The sequence below is a fragment of the Homalodisca vitripennis genome, chromosome 4 (genome assembly GCF_021130785.1).
Source record: "Homalodisca vitripennis isolate AUS2020 chromosome 4, UT_GWSS_2.1, whole genome shotgun sequence".
NCBI lineage: Eukaryota > Metazoa > Arthropoda > Insecta > Hemiptera > Cicadellidae > Homalodisca > Homalodisca vitripennis.
This window is the reverse complement of record NC_060210.1, coordinates 70,125,438-70,146,357: the sequence shown is the minus strand read 5'-3', so window position 1 is coordinate 70,146,357 and position 20,920 is coordinate 70,125,438. Positions and strand designations below refer to the sequence as shown.

Genomic DNA, 20,920 nt, shown 5'->3' with positions numbered 1-20,920 from the left:
TACATAATATATTTATATAATATCATGTATATATATTAGCTATGTCATTCTCACAATATATATACATTGATGTGCGTCCATAGCACATGACCTAGAATTTTCATTGCCATATGCTGAAAGCGCACTTGTGCGCCCATGTTTATTTCACCATGACTACCAAAATTTCGTCTTTGGATATTCTATTATTAGCCAGTTTATGTAACAACTAATTACGATTGATAAAACTTTTGGTCAATAATGTAATAATTTTGTTCTCTTATGAACAAAATCGTGGTATAGATTTTGTAAAATACGCGTAGCTTGACAAATGGAAAATAAAAATAAAACATTCTATAATTTACAAAAATGTATTTTATATATTTACAGTAAAATATATGTACAACAAATCCTTGAATTTGACATCTGAATTTAGGAACTGGCGCTTCATTTGTGGTATTCCGTAAAACATGCCAAACATAGTCCGGGATAGCCGGGACAAGCTAAGCAGTGATAAATTGTATCCATCCTTTTGCCCTTGGATTTGCAGTTCCCACACTTCTTCCTCATCCACTTTACTAGTATGACCTTTGCCACCCAATTCGTCTTGTTGGCCAGTATAAATCAGAGTGTTGAGGACGAGTCCATTTGGTTCAGTGAGGGTATAAATTTTTATACCATACTTGTGGCGTTTATTTTTTATTTACTGTCTAAAAAACAAACCAGTGCCACAGTACCATAGTCTCGTCTAGGCTAAGTTCCTTTCCTGGATAGTACACATTTTTCATTTTGTCATTAAAATGATCAACAATCATTCGAATCTTGAAAAGCCGGTCATCATTTTCTTCATTGTTGTTGCAGAAATGTAAGCAACGCAAAATTATCAAGAAACGATCACAACTCATGTAGTCAGGAATGATATTTTGAACAATTGATCTGTTTTCCAATAATCATTTATACATGGAATGATGATATTTCCCATGTGAAGGAAAAACCTAGAATTCATTCATTGTCAAGTCCTTCCATTTATTTATACGGGAATGTACTGCCAAATCTGCATTAGTGAAAAGTATTTTCAAGTAGTTTGTTTGGTCTGGTATGGTGTAAATTAACAAGATTGATTTGCTCATTCCATTTTACCTGAGGTAGCCTATCCGCACGTCTAGGCCTAGACCTAGGTCTTACAGGTTGATTTTCATTTTGGTTCTCATCACAAGCCTCATCTTGTATGTCATCATTAGTGTTAACATTACCAATATCAGGCTCTAAAATCTCTGATTCAATTTGTGGATCTTCTAAAACCAAATGTTCAAAGTTTGTTTGCTCAAAATCATCTTCAGAATCAATGTTTGAGTCTTGTTCTGGCACATATTCATCTTCATTCTCTGAGTAAAAATCTTCATCGGAATCCACATACAACTCGTCCAATTCACTCACTGTAAGATTGTTTACATCAATGTACTTATTCACTGTACGAGATCGTTTAGGCCCAGTAGACGGACCCGCTTCTTCATCATTCATTTTCAATATTTGTACTGACACTGAATTATAAGCAAATTGCAAACGAATCATACAGTAGCACAGCCAACAACCTATCCAACAAGTTTGCATCACCCATAATCCCACGAAACTGTCAGCTGGATATGAAAATGGCGGACAACCACGACGCTGCACGAAGCGCGCAAGTGCGCCTGCAGCACATCGGGCGAGCATACGCCAAGCGCGCATGTGCGTCCGCAGCAGTGAACGTGTTAAATAAATCACTTACAGCTTCTGTAGTAACAATATTTTGTAGTTTATTTCCATTCTTGATAATGTGTAAAATTCTATACATATTTTTAGTAGTACCTATAGATGCAATTTAGTACATAATAATTTTAATGCCTTTTATTGTGAAATATTGTATTTCTAGAACACCTTTGTGAAAAACTTTTATTTTCTCATTTGATTTGTATATACGCTACTTACATAACTCTATTTATATAACTTAAATGATTTATGAAAATAAATTAATTTTTTAGTGAAAAAATTATAAACACACAATAAAATAAAATAAATATTTAAATTGTTTGTAAAGTAAATAATGGGTGGGAAGGCATTTAAGACAATGCTGATTCACAGCACTGAGTCATCCTGCTCCAGTTGTATTTATGTTTAGACCTATGAGATAAGCCTTATTGATGTAAGATCTAAAGCCCGGGCACTAGCTGATACTGTGTTTACTTGTAAATACAGACTATAAAGAGTGAAATCAACCACAATGCTTGTAATTATTTTGTCTAGTTTTAAAATCGAATGACAAAAACATTTTTTTTTTCATAAGTAATTTCAAGTGACTTTCAGAGTATCGTTTGAGGTTTTCTGAAATCAGTTATTCAATAATTAGGTATTGGTGTTGGTGCAAGTCTTGTCACAATAATTCACAATTTCACTGTGATAAACTGCTCCAATACAAATTTGAGCATACCATTATAAAGACAAAGAAATTTACTTGCTATTTCATGTGTAATATACCTCATGAACCTAAGTATTTTTTATAAATATAATGAAAATATTTCATATATTTGGAATCTGGAAAAACATGTTCTGCTGTCAAATATGTCATTTTACAAAACTTAAAACTGGTTGCTATAATGACGACATTCTAGTAAAATGTACCACTTAAATGGTCAAATCATAGTCATTGTAAGTTTTTGACTAGAATAAAGTATTTTAGAAGTATTAATTATTTATTCTACCACTACAATTAATATGGCATGGAGTTTTATTATGACTATACAGATTGCGTTGATCATAATTAGATATTACTCATGTAATTTTTAATTATATCATGTCAAATGACGCATGTAAATAAAGAAGAAACGTTGCTCTATTTATAGAACAAACTAAATAAAATTTAGTTATGTATTTTATTTAAGCTTAATTGAAACAATGACCAATTTTCCTACTATACATCCATTGTAATGTTTTAAAACTATGTCTATTTGACACGTTTCCATAATGTGATTATGTATGTTTTACTGCAGGACACTCATGTTTGATGTAGGGTAGGGTGCGGGGGAATGGGGTAGATTTTAGCGAATTCCTCGAACTATCCATTCCAAAAATATGCCAATTATACATTCCCCAGCACTCTACGTAGTGTCTGCTTATCTCAATGTTTCCTCCTTGTTTGCATTGTGTACAAGTGCCTTATTCAAATTAAGAATGCAATTTTAGTTGTTCAGTATAGTTATCCTAGTGCATTATTTAATCAGTACTCATAATTTAGGAATCATCTGAATTCATTGATAATTATTATACATTTAACATGTTAGTGTTTATTTAAAAAAAATATATATATATACTTATTATTTAACTAATTTATAGTAACTATTATAAGGTGGCCGATTCTTTTGTATCTGTGTTTATCAATACTTATAATGCACGTAGTTTAAATGTATGAAAGAAATTGATAACTACAAAAGTAGCGATACAATTAATAATACTAAAAAGTGTTAAGTCATATTAAAATAATTAGAACCATCAGAATGACTAATTAATTAAATGACCCTATTAGACGAATATAAAACAAGAACAATGAGTGAAACAATATCATTAATTGGTCAAAATGCAAGAATATTTGTTTATTATTAAAAAAGAGACACAGTCAAATTATTTATTGTAATTGTAAATTAAATACATAATGTTTTTATACAAGAACTTAGGTAAATTATTCATAGTCTAGAATGCACAATGTTTTTAGAAATGCATGAAAAGTGATTGACAGGGAGCCCTGACAGGCGGAGACAATTTGTTTTCTAATAAGAGGAGCTCCTCTTTCAATTGAAGGGCCATAATGTTTTTAAATGAAAATTTCTTATGACTAAATAAAATATTCCTAAACAATTATTTATTAACACAAAGGAGTCATATTTACAATACCAATTAATAACATGTTTTGTATGTTTTAAAAATACCTACCTACTTTTGCGTAACCCTCACTCACAAAGAATCTGTTCAGTGCCTTAGTAATGAAGTATCCAGCAACTCTCGAGTTGTAATATGTGATATATATGACCCAAGTCATGGCAAACAAGAAAGAACACAGAAGCATTGCAAATGTACTATCCATCCTGATATCTTCCAGGCTCACATTGGTGTAGTTCTGGTTAATGGTTTCAATGAATGAGGCAGATGTAGTGGACAACACTTCTTCTGTGGTTGGAATTAACTCCATCGTTACTGGAATTAAAAAATTACATTTCATTATCAATAGGCTATAATTACTTTTATAATACAACAGTAGTAAATGTCTTCCCATAATCTTGTCAAAAATAAACAGAAAGAATTGAAACTCATGACAACTGAGGAAAAAATTATTAACATTAAGCTTATTAAATTAAGCTAAATCCACATGTACATACTATTTTAATTCCATGTTAGAACCATTGGTAAGGTAAAGTAACCAAACCGAACTGGCCATTTGTCCTCCATACGCAATCCCATCACCTACTCAAATAATTTTCAATTAACTAAATACCGTCAGTAGCACAATATTAACATTCCCTTGACAGCATATATATACCCCGCAAGGTATAAAAATACTTCTTAAATTTGACAGTATGTACCTGAAAGAGAGCACTTGAATCTTTAGCAAAATGTGCCTTGCGCCAATGGGAATACATAATTAGCATTCTCTTTTTAGTGGTTTTTTAATATTTTAACATTTGTGATTTAGGAACAAGAATCTAAATTTATTACGGCACTGTAATTTTTTCCATCCTTTTTTGTACTTTATCAAATAATTTCTATGGAGTGAAAAATCAATTATTTCAAATTGTAACTAAGTTACATTAATACTATACCTAATTTATTTCAGTAACTAGATATTAAATACACCTTGCATTATCTACAGCATAATTTGTTGGGAGGTTCATGTTTTTAGACATATTTCTTATTGGTTAAGTTTAATTACTAGAAATCTTAGACTCCAAATTGAGCATTTAGAAATTGCCATAAGGAGTTGAAAAACTATTCCAAACAGTGCAAACTATGGGGTGCAAAAAAAGAACAATTTCATAGTGCACAAGCTAAATTAGTATTATCTCTTAGCACACTCAACTGTTTGTACAATAAAATATAAATAAGTGTATTAGTTTCAACATCCTTGTTATTAGTAAGGGGAGGGGGGTCTCAACAAATTCAATTACAACAATTTTAAAGAAAGAAAATTTTCGTTTTTGTTTTTTTAACCAAAATATAAAATTTCTTTAATTATAAAATCTTTACTTTTTTTAACAAAAACAGGTAGGCAATGATTAATGACAATTCTGGAGTTATTAATATCCTAGGGTACAGGAAGACACAAATTGTCAAAATGTTCAGGAATGGGATAAAGCTTATTGAGGTTGATGATAACTCAAACTTCTGTAAGTAAAATATCCTATGGATTCCAAAATATTCTAAACTACTCCTGAAGTTATGATTATAACTATGAATTATCCTGTTGCGTTACACAGAGCCTATTAAAATAGCACTATAGGGAAAAGCTATTTAAGCTTTAAGACTATTTAAGCTTAGACAAAATCCCACATCATAAAAACCAAGCATCAATTTTGTTAGTGATAATCATTGTTAAAAGTCTCCATCAAATGAATATGCTGTTCCTTTGCTAATAGCCTAGAAGTTTTACACTTTCAGCAGTGGTCTAAATACATAAGAAACTAAAAGGAAGGTCATACGAGGTATGGCTCTTAAATAACGGGTCTGACGCTGCAGTGGAACGAGTGCGCATGCGCCAACCAACAATGACCAACAGCTGTGTAGTTTGAGACTTCCTCTTCAGAATGTAGTTAGTCTCGTTTCTGTAAACAACATCGTTGTGTCATAACCTTCATTTATGTAAGTGTTGTTATTTTGTTTTGCCGGAAAAATGGTTAGTGTAATAATAGAGCAACAAATTGTTATTAAATTTCACGTTAAACTTGGAAAAACCACTACCGAAACCTATAATTTACTAAAAGAAGTGTATGTCAGTGAATGTTTATCGCGGACTCGTGTTTTTGAATGGTTTAAGCGTTTTCAAGATGGTCGACAAGACGTGGAAGATGATTCGCGGCCAGGTCGTTCTTCAACATCAAAAACGGAAGACAATGTCGAAAAAGTTGCTAATTTGATTCGGTCTGACCGACGATTAAGCATTCGTGCAGTTGCTGAATCTGTAGGCATTGATAAAGAATGTGTACGGCAAATTTTACATGACAATTTGAACATGCCAAAAGTGTGTGCAAAAATGGTACCAAAAATTCTTACGATTGATCAACAAGCAGCTCGTAAAAATGTTTGTACTGACACTTTGAATGCCATTGAAAATGACCCAAATTTATTGGAAAGAGTAATAACATGTGATGAATCGTGGTTTTTTACTTATGATCCGGAAACGAAGCGCCAATCCATGCATTGGAAGACCTCAACTTCACCGAGAGCCAAAAAAGCAAGAATGAGCAACTCAAAATTTAAAGCAATGATGATTGTTTTTTTCGACATTCGTGGGATTGTGTACCTTTACTGGGTTCCTGAAGGTCAAACAATTAATCAACATTACTATCTTGAGGTACTTAATAAACTACGTGAAAGAGTAAGAAAAAAACGACCCGAAATGTGGAAGGACAAATCATGGATTTTGCACCAAGACAATGCGCCAGCTCATTCCGCGTTATCTGTCAAGCGGTTCCTGACCCAAGTACAGCATCCCAGTGTTAGAACATCCACCTTACTCGCCAGACCTAGCACCATGCGACTTTTATCTTTTCCCTAAGGTGAAATCTGTATTGAAAGGTACGAGATTTGAATCCGTAGTAGCTGTTCAAGAAAAAGCGACAAGACTCCTGAAAGAGTTGACAGAAGATGACTTTCAGCATTGTTTCCAACAATGGAAAATTCGCATGGAGCGTTGCAGGGATAGAGAAGTGGTGTATATTGAAGGTGATAATAAGTAATTATGTTTAAAATGAAAATAAATTTTTTTACAATATCAGTCCCGTTATTTAATAGCCATACCTCGTATTCATCTAGAAGTATATCTGATGACGGGGATGGCAATGGGAGACATCCTTATCTCCACATCTACGTCCATATCACTGTACGAAGCTTTCAAATTTGAATCCTCAAGTATGAATGGTATTTAATCTTTTTCCAACATGCAAGATAACTCCAGGAAAATTAAGGTACGAACTGCTATCTCAGGCTCTTTCCTTCTCATTATACCATTGCCTGCCTTTTACCTCTAATCAAAGTGCCATTGAGAATCCTTACTTGTATAGTGATATATCTAAAAGTAGCCTTAATGTTTGAACTATTATTAAGAGATATCCTTCTCTCTGCAGTATGTCCATTGTCTCGGGCCTCAAAGATCGTGGTTTAAAAGGTATATTATTAGAAACACAATTTTACTACCAGATATGTTCAACAAAAGCTTTGACTGTGCAAAGTAATGATACAGTTTTTAAATAATTATATTTTTATCTATCATAAATGCATTATGAAAATGTATTTCCAATTCAATAGTCTAATACATTTGAAATATTAAGTCAGCTCAGTACTTAATAAGCTTTAGACCAATAATTTGGTGATATTTCCCTCAATATTTCGTCTTTGGAGAATATTTAACTTTATGATCTAACAGGAAGAATAAAACTGATTTATCATCAGCAATAATATTAGTAACTTGCATTTCCAAACTTCACTGCTGTTATAATTTTACTAATGGCCTTGTTTATTCCAAAAAACACCTGCATGAGATGTGTGTCAGAATTTGTTAGGCTACTTTACATTACCCTCCGTCAATGTTAAACATTTAAGATTTCTAACGCTTTTAAAATGGTATGTAAACTAAATATACAAACATTCTAATGCCTTAAACTTTATATTTTAAGTTCATTCCTTAAACACAAGGAATAGCTTAGTGCACCTGACACTAAGCTATGCACGTACCTTTAAATATTTACGTACTAAATTTTTTATCTAAATGTGCAAAAGAAGTTAGAGAATTTTGGTTTAGTAAGGTCTGACAGGATTTACAGCTTTTTTACAAACAGATTAATGCCATATTTATTGCTTAATTTTACACACGTTTAGCTGACGTTAACTGTCTTCTAGAACATTCCCATGAAACAAATTTAAAATACTTATATAATTTTAAGGAACACTTTCTTTAATTACAACCCTCTGCAACATTTTGCATGTTGTTTGGAAGGTTTTCCAACCTGCTCTCAGGATACTTTTGTGGGATAACATTTTTTGCTACCTGCTATAAAATACTAAACACAGTACAAAAAAGGGTATAAGTGGGATTCTGGAATGTTCCTAAAAGGAAAGGGAAACTTGATGTGGTGTTATAATATCAAAGGTATTGGTAATAAATGAAAACAAACACATTAGTCCAAGAATCAGAATCTTTATTGTTGTTCCACAATGATTGTAGTGACACAGTCCTAACGTCAAAAGGGTTAAGCTATACATATACAAATTATACAATGACTATATAAAACAGTACATACTAGTCATTTTTGGTGAGAAGTACAAGTCAAAGAATTAAATTAAATTAAAGTAAATTAAATTATATCTAAAGGATAAAATTTTCTAAACCACACTGTAGCATTTTCTCAACATTATAAAAGGCTTTATGTTTTAGCCACTTCATTAACACATTCATGAAGTTTTTACAGATAGCATCTTTTACAGTCATAGGCAGTTTGTTAAACAGTGTAACAGCAATATAAGAGTTTTAGTTGTCCTAGTATATTTTAAGTCAATAGGTTTTCACCTCGTCCGTCCACCTTGCTTATCATGCATTATTTCTGTCTTCATCTAGATTAATTTCAATCATTCCTAGAACCCACACACCCTCTACCAACCTCCCTCTATTATATTTTTATTTACCTATCTTCTACAAAAACCTCATCACCCCCTAACAATTCCTGCTCATCAAAAACTCTGTCCACCCAATATAAACATAACCCTACAATAAAGCCAGTCACTTATTGTGTCTCTATTTGTTTTTAAATAAGTTTATTACTTGTCTTGTTTCCCTTACACGGCCATATTTATACAAAAAAGTAGATTAGTGTAAGAACTTTTCTCATTCCAGATTTGTATTCTTCAAAAAAAGTGTTTTGGTACATTACGGGAAACTTCGTGTTTTGCAGCAGCGAAACACTACACAATTCTTTTCTTTGATTCTCAAATTCATCTCTTCATTGCACACTTCACAATTTGCTATTTTCGGTATTAAACTTTTATGTTGTAAAAATTCAACAGATCTTTTTCTTGTGTACTTATGACATTTTCACAAATGAAACGGAAATTTATAACATCCGCAATATTCAATATTATTAATTTTTAAACAAAAGAAAATAGCAATCAATTGTTTAATTTGATAATATTGATATTTTCATTTGAATTCCTAAACTATTAATGATATTGATAATCGATTGTTTACCCAACCTCTTATGGAACTGCAGTCAAAACATAGGCCTAAATACTAAATGTTAGTAAAAGTTTATTGACTGAAGATCTAATTTGTTATTTAAATTAATATAAATGTTGCATATGTACAATTCTATTGCTTAAGAAATTGTAACCAGTACTGTACAATGCTGACAACAGTGGTTCATGATAAGATGCATGCATGTAGATTGTATCCTACATATATACCTTTGAGAAATTATACCACAGAGCGGCGATGCTTATTTGTGAATTGAAATCCACAGAGAGCTGGCAATCAACCTAACATAGTGGCAATGATGTACGACTCACATTAGTGCCACACACCACTTTACTCTTTGAGCTGAAAAACTCCCTCAGGACACCTGCATATAATTTTTAAATCTGGCTAATCTAGGTGTAATAGAAAAATAGTTTGGAATAAAATTTATTTTAACTTCTTCATCTAAAACTTTAGTACATACTCAGCTTCTCTGTCCATTATATAAAAAAGTTCCTTGCTATGTGAAAATTTCATGGCAGTGCTAAATTTATACAAATATCATTTTTAACATTGATAAGATTTTCATAGGCCTGTATATCAGTGTAGCCTACTGAAAAATGGGGCAGGGTACGATAAGCGGACCCAGTTTTTTATATCGAAATTGGCAAACGATATTACTTAATCATAACCATCGATATAATCAATCGATACTGATTAATTATTTTGAACAATTAACTTAAATAATCTATATAAACAGCTGTAAACACTTTCAAATAATACATGTATGGTAATATTTAAATGTTACTTAAGTAACATTTGATTATTAAAAATGGCATTCAATTTTAGAAAACTACACGACATTGCTTTGAAATATGATAAGACATGTTTTTTGTGGCTTCAACATATTGGACTCATACCGAAAAACCTAATAGAGAGGAGCAAATATGGTCGTCTTCAGTTTTCCTATTTTGGTTACAATAATTCGTTTGATCACTGTAAATATTAAATTCGGTACTTTGGGATTATACCGACCACACCCAGACATGAATCGTTATTTGACATTTTGCTTCTACTGATTACTAGATTAGCGTAGAACAATTTTTTGTCAATAAAAAACAAGAATTGTCTTATTGCAAACCCCTCCCCATCCTCAGACAGAGGTCAAAGTCGAGCGCTCTAGTAGATAATGTGATTGCAGAGTCTCGCCGCCCGTTCAGCTGGTGCGTCGCTTTGTTGTATTTCCGTGTTTTACCTCTACATTTCTCCAAACACAATAATTCAACAAAAACAAAGGTACTTTGGGATTATACCGACCACACCCAGACATGAATCGTTATTTCACATTTCGTTTCTACTGATTACTAGATTAGCGTAGAACAATATTTCGTCAATATAAAACAGGAATTGTCTTATCGCAAACACCTCCCCATCCTCAGACAGAGGTCAAAGTCGAGCGTCTAGTAGATAACGTGATTGCAGAGTCTCGCCGCCCGTTCAGCTGGTGCATCGCTTTGTTGTACTTCCGTGTTTTACCTCTACATTTCTCCAAACACAAAAATTCAACAAAAACAAACATTTACCAAACTAAACTTTTTATTAAAAAAACACTCAAAACTTGTTTTTATTCTTGATCACATTCCGCCACCCAAAATGCGAGTGCCTCCGGCCATCAGCGCGGGCTTCGGCAGCACCTTCGGTGCTGCCCCGCGCTGATGTCGACGAAAGAAAAACATCCCTCGAGATAGTACCTATCAGTAAAATATCAAATTCTAGAGGGGCTAATCAGAAATATAAATTGAATTGTAATGGAAAGGCAATGATGTACCGTGCAAATCACGTGATGCCGCGCGGCCTGCCGTAATCAGGATTCTCGAGAATGATAAGATAACAGCGACAACAATACCGATCACAATACCTGGAAATGCTTGTAAGTTTGTAATTTTGTAATTGAAGAGTTGTTTTTTCGTTCTATTATGTTTGTTTCTATAAATTTATATTTTTGTGTTCTTCATACTGGTGTGGTCGGTATAATCCCAAAGTACCTTAAATTCATATTTTAATTTGAAACATATGATTGTTATTGAAGACTATATAAACTTTTATATTGATTGGTAGACTAGCATTTGAGATGCGAATACTAGGTATTGATGATTACCTTCTTTGATATAAAAAACCGGGTCCGCTTATCGTACCCTACCCGAAAAATGAATTGTTGATTAGGTTAAAACTCTGAACTCATTGTCATTAAGGATATTAAATATCAACATTTTTACTTTACTGGGTGTTTGTTAAATCACAGTGTATTTTTTATTCGTTCACTATAGATTAGATAGGGGTAGACTTTAATAAGCGGCCTACATTCATTATTCGGTTGTTTTTATCGAGTCGTTCGATGTTTTTATCCGAAGGAATAATTCGATATTACAATTTATGTAACTTAGCATATGATTTCAACTTCAATAAACAACAGGAAATAACTAATATTTTGAGAATTAGAAAATGGCGATGAAAATGAGGAATATATGTGAGATATTTCTCACAAGTGACGAGATTACTTTAGTAGCTTCAACATGTGGGGTTGACTCCTAGTAGGAATTTTTGGCTTTAACATGTGGGTTTGGCTCTGGTAACCCATGGGGAGAATTCTTTCCTCCATTTCACAAAAGCGGTTACTCACTGATATCAATCAGGGCAAGGTAATTATTATAAGGTTTCTTTAATATCTAAGTCTAGGCCATGCTTGGTTTTGTTGTTTTGTAATGTTAGGTTTAAACTTATATTTTTAAAACTGTAATGTACGAGATTCTTCTTGTTACAGTAATTTATTATAACTCTTATTGTGTACAATGGAGTTGGATAATACACCGGATTGTTAGATAAAAACAACCGGATAACAAGTGTAGGCTGCTTATTAAAGTCTCCCCCTAGATAGTCCCAGGACATTCTTTACGTTTAGTACATCGCCCAACATGTCGGATACTCTGTTATGATTCCTCTGTGATTAGGGCTGCACCTTGGCTTTTCATTTGTTCTAGCTCTAGAATACTTAGGCTATTATGACTAGGAGTAAAAATAGGCTAAGCTTATCATTTGTACACAGAAAACAAAGAAAAACAGAAATCCTAGATATAAAGACTTCAGAATTAGTCAAGGCATAGATCATGAGTAATCAAAGGGACAAATATTCAACAAGTATATTATTATTGTTGTTGCCATTTAGCTAGCTAGTGTGGAAACTTACCAGCGGTAGAATTTGTCATGTTGAATAAGTTAAGATACTTTGATATTCTTATTTCAAACTCGTAACTTATTTAAACACAAAACCGTTATTGAATCTCGATGTGTAAAAACTTCTCCTCAGCACTTCAGAACATATCTCACCACACCCTACAACTATTCAAATATTACTCCCCGACATCTAATCAGCAACATAATTAGGAATGACAGATTAAAAACAACATCTTCTTGTCTTCTATTCGTGTCTGCTTCATGTACACCAAGTTAAGTTGAAGTTAGTCCCGATATGTTGTGAAAACATATGATAGCGACTCTACAATAATCATATGCTATCAGTGTAGCCAACACAATTTAACAAGCTAAAAGCTATAGCAAAGTAAACATACTGTACATTGTTCACACAAATCAAACCACTTTACATGTATGTCATATGTAAAATATCTCATAACATTAATAGCAGTTTCTCTACTCAAAAGAAAACTTCACTTCATATTTAAAATATTCTTCAGCAATCTAAGTATGTAACGAGATGTTTTTGACTACCTTCAAAAGGCAGACAAGGGCCTTGTAGTGAACTGTTCGTGCTATTTGGTTCATGTTTCCTTCTTATCCTTACTTCTCTTCCATCTACTAGTGTTACTGTTTACACCTAAATTTTGGACACCGTCCTACAATAATTCTTATAAAACGGGCGATGATTTTTAATCGTTCCTCATCCAAAACATTCGGAAATAGTTATTGGTATTCCCCGATGTATAATAAATTTGGTTAATTTTCACCTACTTGAATTTTTGAAAGTTACAGAAAAATCTTCACAAAATACTTTGAAAATCTCTAAATGTTTTAAATTCTTCAAATATCAATTATTTTCTTTAAAAAACAAATACAATCCATCTTAAATTCCATAATTAATTTTGTTTTAGAATAATATAAGGATATTATAAGGTTGTCTGAATTAGAGTGGTGCACCTTAACTTACATAGGTTTGTGCATATCAACAGAACAGTGTTCTATAATCTAGAGTGAGTCTATCGAAATCACACTGCATACCGCTTTACCACACTTGCATACAAAGTATAGATAACCAAGTTTGAACATTAATCAGGAACTAACTAGTAAAGCTACAATAACAGAGGTTACATTGTAAGTTAGATGGTTTCTTTCTGCGTTAATGTAAAGCAAAGAATTTACTAAAAATAGCTTAAATATTATTTCGATAGCACCAGAAAAGGTGGTTTTGGCGTTACTCGACCAAACTGCAACTTTGAACATTTGTATCTCGAGAACACTTGATTTGATTTTAAGACCACATTGTTGTAATATTTTTACAACAATGTGGTCAACAACTATATTGAGTTGTTTGTAATATATAGCCATGCGAATTAAAGTTATTTTCAAATTACCACAATACAATTTATTCTTGGCCAGGCGATTAGAAAGGTTTAGTCACGTTACGAATAATTAAAGTCATTTGTAAACCACTGTTAAAAACTTTAATTTTTAACACCAATTTCATTGAACAGAATATGTAAGTTTTCCGGCACCTGCTCATTAAAAAGCGTCTTCTACACGAGGCAAATAAAGTCATTTGTAAAGTCAGTTTTGTAAACCACTGTTAAAAACTTTAATTTTTAACACTAATTTCATTGAACAGAATGTGTTAATTTTTCGGCACCTGTTCGTTAAAAAGCGTCTTCTACACGAGGCAAATTTTTGCCCGGCAGGTACCATCCAAAATCCGTATAAGGGTTTACTGGACATTAGAAAGCGTTAGAGCTTGCACACTAACCTCTATGCAGTATCGGCACCGCGGTGCTGTCCCCGAGAACAGGTAGTTTCTAAGCGATTCCGCAAAATCTCAGGGGCACAGTTGTAACTGGAGTATTCACAAAGACGGAAATCATTTGCGAGGCTGAAAGTTCTCAGCACTCTTCGATTCAGAGAACTCCTCAGTAGTGTGGAACAATAATGTAAATACGTCATTGCACGATTCTTTAACAGCTAAAATAAATAGTCACAAACTCACAATTAAAGAAATAGGTCAGACAAATTAACCATATTATCGAGTTGTAACAAGTACTATTTTCATGTGTTCAAAAACTTTAATACCTGTTATGAAGTCATTTTCAAACAAGCATTTGATCTGTTTGTACGGCAGTGCTTTGCATGAAATCAAACATGTGTTTTGATAAAGCAATTTACTTTTTTGAGTCAACAAGTTTTATGTTACTTTTCTCTGTTAATAATTATTATTTTTATTATTATCTATAGTATGATGGAAATAAATAGACCTAATCCAAAGACTGATTTTTATTTTCATGTTTAATAATGCAAACATTAGAACTAACAGAGGATTATTGAATAAATCTCGTTATAAATAAAAAATACACAAAGTAAAAATATGTTAAATGTACTTATGTTAGTTTATCGCTTGGTCCTTTGTGCGAGAGGTGAAAATTAATGTAGCTTATATCGTTTTACAGTGCGGGAGTGACTGGTGGATGATTGGAAGGAATGGATAAGAACTAGATCTAGATACTAGATCGGGTGTTCTGTAACATTTGGCATCGCCACTGATTAGACGACATATCTCCACTTCTAAAGCATGAAACTTTATGTGGAATTTTCGAGGAGATAGTAAAGATGTGGAATTTGGCATTAGCTGGATTAAAAAAGTCTTCCAATAGTCAAGACTGGAATCTCCAAGGTTCGTATTCCACCTAAAGTTGTATCACAACGTTGGTTACAAGTGCTTTTCACTGTTAACGATTTGGCATTAGCTGCATTAAAAAAGTCTTCCAATAGTCAAGACTGGAATCTCCAAGGTTCGTATTCCACCAAAAGTTGTATCACAACGTTGGTTACAAGTGCTTTTCACTGTTAACGATTTGGCATTAGCTGCATTAAAAAAGTCTTCCAATAGTCAAGACTGGAATCTCCAAGGTTCGTATTCCACCTAAAGTTGTATCACAACGTTCGTTACAAATGCTTTTCACTGTTAACGATTTGGTTACCAACCGTCGCATTGTCTGTTGTTATGAGATTAACAGCAAATTACTAAAGAATAATAATAAACTGTAATAAAATGTATTGGTTTTCTCGCACATAGAAAACGAGAACATTGGCTTACTGACCAAAGAAGTAGATTTATATTGTTAGTATGAAAACGATCATTATAAATCCCAGTGGTAATGAACCACCAAGGATATGTAGCTAGAATTAGTTCCACCAGACCCCTGAGGGGAAAATTTATTTTCCAGCGCCTTCCAGCCTCTGGGACCCTGTTCATTCTTTGATTCCAGCCTATCTGTTAAATGTTCCTCAGCTACTTGGACAAGTACTATGGAATCGTTTTGAAGCGTTTGAAGCTCGCGGCAAGAAATGTATCAAAGCTGCCGGCCTATGGGCTATGCCGTCGTCTCCAAGATACTTCCAGCTCGTGAGCCAAACTGGACACCAAAAGCATCATGCATCCATAATTTTCTTTATAATTATAATTTCTTTATAACTAAACGTATACATATATTACGCGGTATGTGTTTTTTTAATAGCTATTAAATTAAGTAATATGCAGTGTATTATATGACTCAAAAGTATATTTGCATTATGTATGTAAATAAAATCATTTCTTACTTCGATGGCCAACATGTTCCTCTCAATTAAATTGAACTTTTCTTCAACGTTTGTTTGTGCTTCTCATTGTTGGCGGATTATTTTACATAGCTGTGTCATATGAGCAGTGATCAGTACGTGCAACACACATAATACGAGTCGTAATATATCTTGTATTTTGAATAAAATATCAGTCGATTAATCACTAATGTTTATGTTATTAGTGTATAAAGAAGGAATATCCTCGACATGAGAGGTTTCAATGTTTCTTTTAGCTTAATTTCGTATCGGTTAGAGATCAGAAAGCTGATATTATGACTCCCACAACGTATTCGTATGATAAGCTCCCGAGCTTAATATGTGGTTTCAAGAGATTCCTCTAAATTATCCTTTTTCAGTTCACTACAAACAAACTATGATCGCGTGTTTAAGTTTCTATCCTTACCATGATAATTTGCAAATTCATTATTTCATTATATTGAACTAGCGGGCCCGGCGCGCTTTGCTGCGCATTTCAATAATTTTTTGCAAAAGTTGCCCGCGGCTTCGCACGCAATTTCCCGTTGAAAACAGTACACTATATTCACTTATTCTTTTTCTATCACATTCTAAACATTGCTGAGATAATTGATAGTCGTTCCATCGTGAGCCTCTTGGGCGTATTATGAAGGTATGTACCATATTCCTGCCTCTATCTAGCTGTTACCCACGGCTTCGCACGCAAATCTTAAGAACCGAAGTCCTTATATTACTTAGTAATTTTTTTTTTTACTATAATAAATTTTAGATTAAATTAGTTATATCTCCGATGCCACGATTGAGCTTGCTTTGTTGTCTCGATCGAGAGAATATGTACACACGGAGTTTTGAGAACCATACTTCTGTCAAAAAAAACAACTAAGGTTGATTTTATAACATTCTTTATATTTGTAGCCAACGTAAGATAGTAATTATGATATCTGCATTACTCTTCTGATCAAGCATGAGCATGGTTTATATTAAATAAATATTGCAGTTAAAGGTGAATTTTTACGTCAAATTTGAATTGTATTATCTGGATAGTAAAGTCTATGTTTAACAGTGATTGCAAAAACAGTTTAAACAAAATTTGTCGTTTCTCTTAAGCTTACTCTATGCTTTAAAACTATAAGTGTAATATATGTTTACAAAGAACAGCTGATTAAAAATTTGAAAAGACGTTAACATATGTTTGCTGCAATGCATTTCTTATGGGTATTTCTGTAACCAGTGGGGTGGAATCCTGAATCGGGAAAGGGATGGGCATAGCTTATAAACCTTCTCCGTGGAAAAATACATATACGTACAAATTTTCATCATGATCGGTCCAATAGTTCACGATTCCATAAAGGACAAACATACAAACATTCATTTATATATATATAGATAGATGTGTGTTGGAATGACCAAATAAGTATTTTCCATAGTTTAAATTACAATAAACATTTTAGACTGGTTTTATTCTAAGGCTAGTTAATATTTAGGATACAAAAACACACTGATTACCTTAACCTATTTTAAATAATAACTGTTTTTAGTTCAGATGGTTTTTTACAAAGGATAGATAATAGAAGGCCTGCAGTTAGATTACGCTAGTGAACTCTAAGTGCTTAGATAACGTCACTCACTCGACTCATGTCAGGTTCATGAGAAAACGTGCATCTACTTGTCTGGTGGTTGCTTACGTTAATCGTTAGACTGGAGGCTCTGTTGGTTCTGAAACAAGGTAAGTCTAATAATTTTGTAATCCCTCTATTAAATGTATTTATTTCTTAACACATAGACACGTTAACTGAAATAAGCCCTAAGTTTAATAAGGTACAAAAAAGTTATTGAAATGCGTTCTTCTGGCATAAAAGTTGAATTTAAAAAGCTCGCCTTAAGCGATGTATGGTTTATTTAAATAATGTAACTAAACAGATTTTTCCTCCAAAAACTATTTCATGTAATTTTGAGGCTATTCCGTAATTTCTTATGTATAATATATAAATAAGTTTTAGATTAAAATAACCACTCTCATTTTGGAAACTAAAAATTGTCTATAAAAGTAATGATATTAAAAATGTATGACGTTCATTTCAAATAAATAAATAATGTTTTTAACAAATGTATTAAAACATTTATTTTGATGGCTAATCTCAAAGCTTACTGTTTTACAACAGTACTGTGTCAAATTACTGTTTTAGTAATTGGACTGAAATAGGAAAAGGCTCACTTCTTATAACTTATTCGTAAAACATATAAAAAAGAAATTCTTATGTGTTCGTTACTGAAAATAAGGTTTTTAATTTGAATTGTACATTTATAACATATTTTAACAATTAGAGACAACAATAATTGGACCAAAGTTTTTGCTTAGATGTTATTAAATGGATTGACTCGGCTTTATGATAATTTCATAGTCACGCGTAGACCTAATGTCACGCTTATATTGTAACAAATAATATAATACAAAGTAGATCGGTGCATAGACCACATATGGGACATACTACTGTGTCTTTATGATTACACTGGTTTATTACGGGCTAATCGCATAAACATAATTTGGCTGGAAATTATGACTTTCGTTTCTAATATAATTCAATATATTGGATCATCACAATTACGGTCGTATTCCTAACGCATATTTAAGCAACTTGGTATGAACGTTGTAAAGGGTGATTTTTTTATTGGTGCGGTTTTTAAAACTAAATAAAAATTTAAAAACAACCTGCATTGACATAAAAATGCATTTATTTGAACTACAGTGTCATGACATTAACGTTTAAAAATGATTTCTGGCATATGGGCTCCATTTCGTTCGCGTAGAAAGCCCAATCGAGAAGTCCAATTTTCGAATACTCTTTCCAGCAGCTGTGGTTGAATTCCGCCAATAACTCGACGAATGTTAGCTTCCAAGTCATTTAAAGTTTGTGGCTTCTCAGCGTATACTTGAGACTTAACATATCCCCGCAGAAAGTAGTCTGTTGGCGTGATATCACACGACCGTGGGGGCCAGTTGACACTACCTCTAAATGAGATGATACGTTCACCAAATGTTTCTGCCAAGAGGCCAATTGTGTCGTTTGCCGTGTGGCACGTCGCGCCGTCTTGTTGGAACTAGACATTTTCTAAATCCACTTCAAGTTCGTTTAGCTGAGGAAAGAAAAAGTCCCGTAACTTTGCCCGATAGCGTTGACCATTTACCGTAACAGTCTGGCCAGAATTGTCTTAAAAAAAATAAGGGCCAATAACACCACCTGCCCAAATGGCGCACCAAACGGTAAGTTTTTGTGGATGAAGGGGCATACCAACAAATTCTTTTGGGTTTTCATCACTCCAAATCCGACAATTCTGTTTGTTGACAAAGCCGCATAACCAGAAATGAGCCTCATCACTGAAAAAAATATTGCCTGCGAAAGCTGGGTCACGTGTTATCTTATGTTGAGCCCATTCAACGAAATCAAGACGCTTGCGATAGTCTAATCGTTTCAGTTCTTGCACCAACTGAATCTTGTATGGATATAGGCGTAGATCCTTCCGTAAAATATTCCATAGAGTTGAGTAGCAGATCGTTAATTGCTGCGCACGATGACGAATCGAGACACTTGGATCCTCTTCAACACTATGAGCAACAGCATCAACAGCCTCTTCGGTCCTTACTGTGCGGCGTCTCTGCCGATGCTTGTCAACAAGAGTGTGGGTATTACGAAAACGATTAACCAAAGCTCGAATACCTGACTCTGATGGACGATTATGAGGTCCGTAAATCGGACGAAGAGCTCGGTAAGTTGCCCGAACTGAACTGCGGTTTTCAAAATAAATTTGCACTATTCGCAAACGCTCTTCTTTTATAAGTCTCTTCATGGTTACTATACAATAATACGCACTAGAAAATACAAATACCGAAATGACATAAGATAATAAACAAAGATCAGCTGTTTTATTCAAATTTAATTGTTGTGTTTAATAGTGGCGCCAACTTAAAAACCACACCAATAAAAAAATCACCCTTTACAAGTGAATAGTAAGGTCAAGTTTGCTGTTGAGGCCTATCATACCGTAGGAAGAACAGCCCCAGGACCCAAGACCTTTTTGTAGCCTACATAACTATTAAAGACATCTTGTAGTTGGATGGATTGAACCAAAATTGAAATGATTGTTCTATGTAATAAATATTAAAATTATTTTCATGCAGAATGGGTTTCCGGTGCGCTTTTTGAGACAAAAGAACGAACCTCTACGGTTAAAACCAAATTATAAACAATTATGCTAGACGTTATCGATGAATTTTAGTCAAAATTGGCATAATATTCTACAAAAAAAGTACTTACCAAGAATTCAACAATATTTTAAACATACGAGGCAGAATTTTAAGGTCAAACCATTTCAACTTCAATTAATGACTTTGTAGTTTGAATGGACTGTAATAAATATTTGCATGACCGTTCTACAAGTAAATGACACGGTTGAGTTAGTTGTTTGTTTCTCAGGCCAAACGGGGCAGAGAAACTAAGCCTAAATTACATGAATTCCATCATATTTAAGAAAAACCTAAGTCCAACACATATGTTTCAAGCTAACAGATCTACGTGCCATAAAATTTAAAGACATAAGACATGTTACTTC

The 20,920-nt window shown here is 33.2% G+C and overlaps 2 protein-coding genes across 7 annotated transcripts in view; one reads left to right on the top strand and one right to left on the bottom strand.

Moving 5' to 3' along the window:
• Positions 1–12,968, bottom strand: part of LOC124359488 (transmembrane protein KIAA1109 homolog) — a 227,975-nt gene extending 215,007 nt beyond the window's left edge. For all 6 annotated transcript variants that reach the window (XM_046812256.1, XM_046812252.1, XM_046812254.1 and 3 more), the window contains exons 1-2: positions 12,687–12,968; positions 3,940–4,200 (exon numbers count right to left, since the gene is read on the bottom strand). In XM_046812256.1, the coding sequence (XP_046668212.1) occupies positions 3,940–4,200; positions 12,687–12,705 (280 nt within the window). In that variant the 5' untranslated portion in view covers positions 12,706–12,968. The remainder of the gene's footprint in view (positions 1–3,939; positions 4,201–12,686) is intronic.
• Positions 12,969–17,939: 4,971 nt separating this feature from the next.
• LOC124359487 (diuretic hormone class 2) overlaps positions 17,940–20,920 on the top strand; it is a 175,945-nt gene continuing 172,964 nt past the window's right edge. Inside the window, exon 1 of the mRNA XM_046812250.1 lies at positions 17,940–18,038. The gene's annotated coding sequence lies outside the window, so the exon portion shown is untranslated. The remainder of the gene's footprint in view (positions 18,039–20,920) is intronic.